This window comes from Acipenser ruthenus, chromosome 11, assembly GCF_902713425.1.
Source record: "Acipenser ruthenus chromosome 11, fAciRut3.2 maternal haplotype, whole genome shotgun sequence".
Lineage (NCBI taxonomy): Eukaryota > Metazoa > Chordata > Actinopteri > Acipenseriformes > Acipenseridae > Acipenser > Acipenser ruthenus.
The window spans coordinates 24,897,599-24,907,717 of record NC_081199.1 but is presented as its reverse complement, the minus strand read 5'-3'; the positions used below and the strand labels follow the sequence as shown (position 1 = coordinate 24,907,717).

The 10,119-nt window shown below is 37.9% G+C and overlaps 1 protein-coding gene across 1 annotated transcript in view; it reads right to left on the bottom strand.

Moving 5' to 3' along the window:
* Positions 1-119: 119 nt before the first annotated feature.
* Positions 120-10,119, bottom strand: part of LOC117426758 (collagen alpha-1(XVIII) chain-like) — a 53,986-nt gene continuing 43,986 nt past the window's right edge. The window contains exons 30-42 of the mRNA XM_059033482.1: positions 9,606-9,674; positions 8,947-9,012; positions 7,967-8,033; positions 7,632-7,666; positions 7,181-7,312; positions 6,490-6,634; positions 6,024-6,088; positions 5,543-5,671; positions 5,287-5,325; positions 4,499-4,819; positions 3,789-3,986; positions 2,949-3,064; positions 120-2,222 (exon numbers count right to left, since the gene is read on the bottom strand). Of these exons, the coding sequence (XP_058889465.1) occupies positions 2,009-2,222; positions 2,949-3,064; positions 3,789-3,986; positions 4,499-4,819; positions 5,287-5,325; positions 5,543-5,671; positions 6,024-6,088; positions 6,490-6,634; positions 7,181-7,312; positions 7,632-7,666; positions 7,967-8,033; positions 8,947-9,012; positions 9,606-9,674 (1,596 nt within the window). The 3' untranslated portion in view covers positions 120-2,008. The remainder of the gene's footprint in view (positions 2,223-2,948; positions 3,065-3,788; positions 3,987-4,498; positions 4,820-5,286; positions 5,326-5,542; positions 5,672-6,023; positions 6,089-6,489; positions 6,635-7,180; positions 7,313-7,631; positions 7,667-7,966; positions 8,034-8,946; positions 9,013-9,605; positions 9,675-10,119) is intronic.

Below are 10,119 nucleotides of genomic sequence, written 5' to 3'. Positions count from 1 at the left end.
ACCATGGATTACAACCTGTGGCGGGAAGCCAGAAACCAACAGTGGAATGAACACCAGACTTCATTTTTTTTTGTGTGCCACAGTGCAGTTCAGTTAAATAACAAGAAAACATGTAAATGTAAAAGACAATTTGACTTTATTCAGTGCTTAAGACAAATTGTTTACAGCACATACAGGCTACAAAACAGCAAGAGTCAGATTAGAAATCCACAGGTTTATACTGGTTCAGTCAAGAGTATAATATTGATAACATTACAGCAGTCAGTCATAGTTAACAAAAGGAGTACATAGGTTAAAAAAATAAAATACAAAGTGTCTTCATAACGTACATTTCTAGTTTTCTGAATGGATCATCACAACAGTAGTTTAAAACAAATCAGCACTGATTTAAAATTGATAAGGGATTAAAAACCTTTTTGAATCCCCATGTATGGTAAAATGTGATGTTTATGATTGGTACCGTTAAACATTCATTATATGTAGCATACCATTTAATGGGTATTAATAATAACAGTATCGACAAATCCTCCCTTCCATTACATGTATTACTTCTTATTATTGTCAGAACTTGCTTCCTCAGTATGAATTACTATTTAAACATGTGTTAGCATTTGCATCTGCATAATAACATTTTATTACACCCTAATACATGACATTCACTCTATAACCAGGCTTCTTTCTTTTTTTTTTTTTTTTACTACTGTAAAACGGTCAACTTAATGGGTTATAGCTAACGAAATAATGACAAATCTTATGGTTCAGCAATTTCATTCACTATGTACCGTGGTACCGGTTTGAAAGAAAGAAACTCATGCTATATCAAACATTTGCTCCCCTCTTAAATGCCTTAGTTCCTGTCATTAACCAACAAGCTGCTTTAGTCTTAAATGTAGAAGGTGAAACGCCAACAGAATACATGAAAGTAAGCCTGGAACCTAGAAGGGTAGGCATAGTAATAGTTACATATTCATTGTGCGGCCTACTAAAACACTGTATTGTAGTACTTTGAATGTAGGTTTGCTACATACATAACTGACCTCATAGACCAATTTAATCCAATACCTTTCTTTAACCTAGTATGGTACTAAATACGTTTGACAAAGTACACTCTTTCTAGAACATGGTTCTTTCAAAACTGCTTATAAATGTACAAGGTCCACATGTCGAATGAAGTGCCTTGTACAGGTAAGATTTGTAGAATTATTTCATTAACTGTATCCCTTTCAAATGGCTGCTTTCTGGGTTATGTGGTATTAGCTTGACCTTTCTGTAACCTTTTTCTTTTTTGTCAACATTTGTTTCTTGTTTTTTTGGGGGGTTTTTTGTACGAAAAAGATTGAAGGGTTAGGGTTATACAAACTTTTTAGGGAAAACCTTAAAACACATCCTCCCTACAATCTTAACACGCTGAACCTATTCTTTCTTAATGCACATTCACTAATAATGTGTAAACTTAACGTGTTAACATAAGTTACATTTTTTACATTTTTAAGTTGTGGTATAGAAAGATGATGACTGTTGCATATTGAGTTATTTATTTAGAAAAGGTGCATTATAAAATTATATTGCATCATTTAAAATCTCAGTGGTTTTCAGATTCTCCATATTTTTGTGTTTCATGAATTACAACTTTTTCAAAATAAATATATATTTTTTGTATCTAAAAAATACCAGAAAGTTGCACAAACCTTCAATATGCTACAGTCCTCAAATGGGAAAAAAATGGATGTTATAGCTAAAATTGGTTACAAATATACCAAAAAGACATTAAGAAACAAAAAAAAAACGACACACAACATCATTTCATATACAACAATATAAACAGTTACCAGTTGCCAAAATTAGTTTTGCTTCTCTGGTGTTTCCCCTAGGAATATGTGCCAATGCCTCATACAGGAGGAGAGTAAACACATTTCTGTTAAAAACCCAGCTCTTTGGCATTCAATGAATACAGTAGGGGAAAAAGCCATACATTATCATCTGCAACAGGTTTGCTGTTGGGGTTCCTTTATTTTTTGGATTGCAAGATGTAGCTGTTCTCAATACACAGGACGATGTGGGAGCTGGTGCAGCTGCTAGGACGCTGCTGGAGAAGCCTGCCGGCCTGAATGGAGGAAGCAAAGCCTGTCACGGCCTGGTCGCCAGTCCTCCACGTCTCGCAGTAATTGTCAGTGAGCCGATGTCCCTTGTTGTTCGACCCGTGCCAGACCATCTTTTGGTGCCTTAAAAAAGGACCAAAAAAAAAAGATAATGGTTCCTGTAGCTTTCAACAATGGATATAGCCTCAACTACTGCTGTTATTTGTTTATGGTTTTATGATTTATTTTTAAGATTGTTCAACAATTCATCAAAGACATCAATAATGCACAATCAATTTACATGATGCTGGATTTATCAAGGTCTTTACACATTTCTGGGATATAAAACTGAAATGATGTTACATAGTTACAAATATGGACACACTTCTGAGACCTTAATTAACCCTACACGTTGTGTGTTATTTGTTTTTGTAAGTTAATAGCTTTCTTTTATACTTAAATATGAAGCCAATTGCATTTGGTGTAAAGGCCTTGATAAATTGCCATTGTATTGTAATGGTGGTGTGTATGACATGTACAATTACTAAAAACACTGTAAAACTGTAGTTGTATTAGTCCACAACATATTATTACAAATTTATAGTTGGTATAAATACTTGTCATATTTCTATAAGTATACTCCTGATTCTAGTCCCCCACCCCCCATATTATCTTCAGTTTATTGTGTCATTAGACACTAGATTTTGAAAATCTTCATTAGGGTATACGACTACAGTTTTCATGTTGGTAATCCTGTGAAGTTGGTCTGCCTCAAAACAATAAAACATGAAAACATTACACAATTGAAATTGTCAGTCAGAGTTGAGTCCTCAATATATCCCATGCACAATGATCTTTCACTGTTCTCACCATGTGTTGTCTCTGAGAACATCCCGCCCATCAAAGGAGTAGACAGCAACATTGGGCTTCACCTGAGCATCCGACCCATCAAACAGAGACTCCCAGTTATCAAACAGCACCTCATCCTGAACAGGGGGGAAACAGTACAGCACAGCCAGAGGTTAGAGTACAGATTGAAGTGTGGTTCAAAATGAGACTTGGTTTACCAACATAATCCCACTCACAATTACAGTAATATGTAACTATTGGGTCACCAGCTCAACTGGACCAAATTCAAGAGATCTAATTTTTCCCCCTTGTGGAGCATGACCAAGACAATACATTGGTATCATTTAAAATAATATTCCAAGGACTTTCCAACAATCCCTGGTCCACTTGAGCTGGAAAGAACTACATATATATATAAAAATAAATAAAGGGCTTGAAACTCACACTAGCCCTGCAACCCAGTCCTGGGTTTCAACACTTCCCTTGTTTAGGAATATGATTCACATTACCAGATGCCAAGAGTTTAAACAATCAGGCCCCTGGTAACCCTGCGTTAAAGCGATCACACCCATCACATAAGTTGTTGTTCATGCAGCTATAACAAAGGAGCAATGTATTGAACATTAATACTCCTGGCTCCTGATCATTTAAATAATATATGTAAAGGTAGTTCTGGAATCCTGGTCTGGGTGAAGGGCTAGTGCAAGTTCTAAGCCCTTTTAATGGATCTAAATCTACAGGCTAAAATTGAAATTTGGCAAGTTAAAAATGGGTATATAGGTAAGAGACCTTTTAGAAAGTTTGAAGGCAGTACCAATTTTCAAATGAAAGAAGTTGCTACAGAAAGGTTGGCGTACGCACCCTGAGATTGACGATGGGTAATGTGGCTCTGTCAGCTCTCCGCACGATGCTGTAGAGGTCCTGGAGTTTGGAAGACAGGAAGGCACGGAAAGTGCCAGTCAGTCCCACCGCTCGGGCTTGCTGGAAGCACTGGAAGTCTGCCCCACGGATTCCACGCATGTCTCCAGTCTGGGGAGCGTTCAGGGCTATCAGGTGGAGCTACATGAAGAAAATAAAGGAAAGGTATAGAGATGAGGCAATGGCTGCACGCAATCAAAGCAGATTGTGTGAAACAGTATGGAGTGGTAAATGTAGGCCAATATCTCTGTTAAACATGTCTTGAACATGTATAGAATTACCTTCAAATGTACCAGCAATAACATTGCTACAGTTGAGTGGTGTCAAGTCATACTTTTTTGTACTAGTGTCGGATTCTGGATTTAAAATATTGATTTGAAGACTAAAATGTGCAGTAGTGTGTTTGAAGATCACTCTGTTGTTACCATCAACCTGTAAAAAGTGGAGGTGATGTATGGAGGTGATTTTAAAAAGTAACAACAAATATTTTTAGAACACATATGTAATTTGCTTTTTCTTCTAGAAGAAAAAAAACTGTTTATCATAAATATTTCCATGTTTGTCCCATTACAAGTTTGATTTCAGGCCAATTGCCGGACAATCTGAGACTGACTGTTCTTAAACAAACCATCACAAGCCACTAAGATACTCACAGCAGGGCCTGTGCTATGTTCATGACCTGCAGGCTGTGTATTCTCAGGCTGGCTGGGTCTTCGCTGGGGGGGGCTGGGATAACTGGGATTGCCGAATTCTGGCCTCGCTGGGTTCCTCCCTGCTGGCTGTCGCTCCGGAGTGCTGGGGTAGACAACATGGCCGTGGTCTGGCTGGTGGGGTGGATGCGGCCGGTGTGGTTGTTGCACTGGCTGCCTGTTTACGGGTTCGTTCTGGGAAATGTGTCCAGCCCCGCTGTTTGGGGAATGGCCTTGGGAGAAATGGACTACTGGTGGTGGCTGCACTGCGGCCACTTCATTTTCCTTAAAAAAAACAAAACAAACAGAAACTTGAGAAAATAGGTAGATGATGATGTTTCTTCCCATTCACACTGAAGGCTCTGTTTTGCATAAGGTGTCAGTACAGGGCTTAAGAATGGAGCCTACAGCAGACAGGTCTGTTGAGCAGCAAGACTGTGTTCTCTTACTGGTCAACAGACAAATTCACCCACAAATTGCATTGATAAACTTTAGGTTGTTTAAAAGTGTTTATGTTCGTTGCTTGGCAGTACTTGAAGTAAAACATAAGATGTACTGACTTAACTGTTCCAAAATACATTATGTATATTACTCCAGAAACTACACTATAATAATGTCTTTAATATTTTGTGATTTTGTTTTTTTTAAAGCAACTTCTGCCAATGTGAATCCAAGGCTTGTACATTCCAGTACTTGAGCTATACAAAGGGTTCCACAGAGAATTTAATTAAATATATAATTTAATTACTTACAAGGACACCGCCTCCAAAGAATGGTGTGTAGTCCCCAAGCTACAAAATCAAAACAAGACTACATTAACACACACAGAAGCCAAAAACCATAAAATATTGTCAACAAGTCTCCTCTGTAAGAGACATGACCATTAGAGAGATTATTGCCAAAAATATGTTATTAAAATATGCATGCTGCATGTTTTACACACTTTATTTTGCACTAATATCTAATACTATATTCACATGTCTATAGAGTTTATTTATTAAACAGTACCAGAACTTGACGGAATCCATCCCGCACTCGGATATAGATATCTGCCTTGTCCAAGACAAAGACCATAGTTCCTTCTGGCAGTCCTCGCGCTGTGGTGATCATGGTTTGGTAAGTCCTCAAAATGGTAAGCTGTTGGGAAATTTACATACAATTAAAAGGGAAGTTAAAATGTGCTGTACTTTTAAAAGAAGATGATGGAGTGGCGTCAGAGGGCACTATTGACAGCTCGACTAAACTATTGACAGCTCGACTAAAGACCTGTTTCTTTTGGCAACAGAACAATCTATTTATGATCTTGTGATTCTGCATTATTCATGCAAGTTTCAAGCTAAGGGTTTAATGATATTCTATAGTGTTTTAAATAGAGTACTATTCAAGGGGGTACCCATTATGTAACCCAAGGCTGTCAAGTCATGTGTGTTATCCACAGGGTGCGCACTATATACTAAAAACCAGGAGGCATCTCTTAATGGATGCTTACCCCTGAGGAGTGTCCAGGAGGGCCTGGTGGGCCTTGGGGTCCAGGTGGGCCTGGAATGCTGATACCTGAAGAGAGAGTGAAGGTTAACATTCCATCATATCAAAGACTCTTGGACTGCATCAGTCCAATTTAAAGTACATGAACAGAGATTAGTGGCCATAAGAAGGAATATTCATTTGTTTGCTATACTGGTTAACCCATAGTAATGTAAGGCCTTGCTGTTATGGTGGGAATTTATTTGAAGTATTTGTCTACCTCTTAGTTACAAACTAAACATGCACTATACAATCGAACAGTAATGTACATCGGAATGTATGGGCATATGAGGACTGGTGTTGTCTAGCTCATTTCACCGGTAAAGTACACATACTTTATTAGTTGAATAAAGCTATCAGGAGCCAACTGCAGCTGTTTACTTTTTAAATGATAGTTAAACATGTTCCACCCGAGAGGTGGAGGTACTCACTCTGCCTGGAAGCTCCAGGCAGTGATGGAGGTCCGGGTGGGCCAGGCGGCCCTGGTTGTCCTGGACGCCCATCGTACCCGACCCCTGGGGTCCCTGGAGGTCCCTGGGGACCAGGAGGGCCTCGGATAGAGTCGCCCTTAGGACCCTGTGGATTAGAAACACATACTTCACATAACTAGCAACATAATACAATCAGCTACCAAAATAGATAAATTATTAATTTCATCCAAACCCAATAACCATGCTTCTAACAAACACGTTGGGGGAGCGTAAATGTACCACAGACAGGGCCTAGATAGCATCTAAACAGAACAACACCCCATATGACTAAACTGTTAAATTGTTTTATGATTTTTGAAGAAAAATAGTGAAAAGCAGAGAAACCACTTCTTTCAATACAATTCTATGCTTGCGATGCACTAAATATTTGAAAACAAATATACCAGGCAGATTGCTTTTTGAATGGACATTGTATTACACATTGCTTTTGTCTTGGCAGGTGGGTCCTCTGTGCCCCTGATCATTGCATTTCACTGTCTTGTCATGTACAGCTGATCACATTTTAGTCCCTTGCTAGAGATCCAGCAGCAATGTACTGCAGGTTGACTGACTAAGACTACCTGTCAGAGGTAGTATGTACTGTTTTAAAAATCACTATAAAAACCTAAACGAAGCTATTGAGCAGTCTTACCGGCAGTCCAGGGCTGCCCGGCTGTCCAAGGGGGCCTTGAGGTGCAGAATAACGAGGATCATAGTATCCACCACCTGGCTCTCCCTTCTCACCCTGTGGCCCCTTGTCACCTTGTTCTCCCTTCAGCTCTCTCTGTCAAGACAGAGAGTAAAGACCATTGCGTTCATTCAACATCACAATTCAATACTGTGCTCCAGACAACCAAAACCGGTTAGGCCATTATCTGCCTTACAGTAACACAAGAGTTAAATGGATATATCTGAACCCCCTGGATTATCTAAACAAAAGTTAATATATATCTTGTATATTCAACAAAACCCCAAATCACTAAAAAAATTAAGTATATTGTATCAGTGGTGTTTTATGTATGGGGGGTGGGTGGTGGTCAGCTGGTAGAAAATTGACAGTAATGATACATGTCCATAAAAATTGTTAAAAATGTCTGACTTGCCTTTAATGCATAAATATCAAAGTCTGGGAGACCACCTTGGGAGTAAAAGAAATACATATTTTATTACACATACCATGTATCTATGGCTCAATATCAATGCCTCATACTCTGCAATATCCTGTATGCGAGCTTTTCATATTTTAATTTCATTGTAAATGTCTTGTAGTTGTTAAATTAAGATTGAAATCAACCCAGGCATTGTGGCAAATGTCCTGCTTCTAAAACTTATAGTGATAATTCTCAATAATGACAAGTGCATACTTGTAACAATAAATATAACTGCATCTTTAAATGGATTTGAATCGAAAGATTTTGAAAGAATACATTTCGGCTACCTGGTTGTCCAGGCAGGCCAGGCTGCCCTTGCTCTCCTTTCTCTCCTGTGTAGCCTGGGAAGCCCCTCTCTCCCTTGGGACCTGCAATAAATATAAAACAAAAAGGCATGTTAATATATTGAAACAGCACAGTACAGGTGTCAGTACTAGGGGTGTGCCGATACTCGCATTTTCTGAGTAACTGCCTTCGAATTTTGAAATTTGAAATTTCAATTAGATGGAATAAAAAGTGTTAATTACTCAGCACAAAACAATTCCGTCTCTGTTTCCCTTGTTTACACAGGTATTGTATACTGTATCAATCAGTAACAAACTGACAGTGTTATTTAATATAGAACATGATGTGAACAAACTAACAAACACATTCATACTATATCCTTTTGCTATGAAATTATTTGTTTTTCACTGTCCTTAGTTTCGTTAGAAATGTGTTCTTTGCAGTGAATTATATACCACTAAACAGCCTATCTTACCTTGTAAACCTGGATATCTTGGTACACCTTCATTAAAGTCCTGTGGAGAAATGAAAATGTATTTGCTGGTGAGGAAAACTCAAGGCTACTTTAAAACATTATGTCCAATCTTTCAAATTACAAACCTAGTTAACATCAGAGAAACATGGAGGAGAGGGCTACAACAGCATACCTTGAGAAATATTAGGGAGTCATGAGTCTGTATTACATAAGGGTCCGTCCAGTGAAGAGTACTGTATTCCTTCGAATTTAAGATGCACTTTAACCATTTTTTACTTCTCAAAAATAGCCTGCATCTTAAATTCGAGTACACTATAGTGATGTGTGTATTAAAAAAGACGTGACTACCCGAGTATACAAACAGCAACGTGACTTACTGCTGAGAAAACGTTACTGTCTGATCTCAAATCATCCATGACATGACATACAGGCAGCCATTTTTCAACCCATACGTTATTGCAAATTATACATAAAAGAACGTAGGTCAGCTGTTTTGAGATCACTTACATAGCGTTCGGTGAATTGTCCTGGAGGACCAGGGGGGCCGGGGGGGCCGGGGGGACCAGGGGGACCCTGAAATAGAACAAGACAAACCGGTGTTATTTCCTAAACAAAACAGTAGTACTAATGGAAAACTTGGTTATAAAATTAGACAAAATGTATTTTGTGTTATGACATACACATAACCTTTAACAATTTTAGTATATCTTATGGATCTAGTGTTTACTTAAGCATTATTCTACCGATATAAAAGGATGCATTTTTAAGTTAAATTCTGTTTTGGCATACAAAAATAAATGCAAGATATTTTTTTTCCTAAATGAATGCAAAGGATTGCAGAAAGTATGCATCATCAATAATAATAATAAAAAAAAACAGCACTTCTAGCATATATTTTAGAGGAAAATATTTGTAGTTGAATGTTATAAGCCAAGTATCAGTTTTGCAGGGTTTTCTTGTAAATAAGTATATGTATTAAAAAAGGGGGGGTGGGGGGGGGCTGGTATATAATATTTACATTTTTGTTTTCCTGCCCTGAGCTACAGGAGTTTGCAAATATCATAACCTCCTGCTGCTTCATGTAGCATCAGCACCCTTTCAGTTCAGTTTAACGGCCGAGTGCTTATGGAGGACTATAGCATACTGTCACCAACACTTACACTAACAGCGTAACCGTGACTGACATCACTTGGCTCCCCCTTTTCACCTTTAAATCCATTAATACCAGGACGACCCTAGAACAAAACCAGAGCGTTCAGTGAAAGCAAAGCATTTGAAGTAATGCCACCTGAAGCTTCTTTTTTTGTGAAATTGAAAGTTTATACAAAAAGTGAAATCATTAGTTAATGATATTATACAAAACTCATTAATATTACACATTTTTACAGCAAACAATCATATAAATCAGGAATTTTCTTTAATAAATCTAAATGCGCCCCTTTGCCTACCATCATTGCTGGAGATTTTAATACAGCATTGGATCCAATGTTAGATAAATCTGGTCATATAAACTTTAAAATTAAAGACTGTGTATTGATCCTTAAAAAAACTTTATGCAAGAGATGGGAGTTAAAAGATATAGAGGATTAGCAGCCCAATAGAGAGAGAGACTAAACATTGTATTCAAATCTCCATCATTCATATTCATCTGAAGCTTCTGTGATTGTAGGAGTAGTTCAG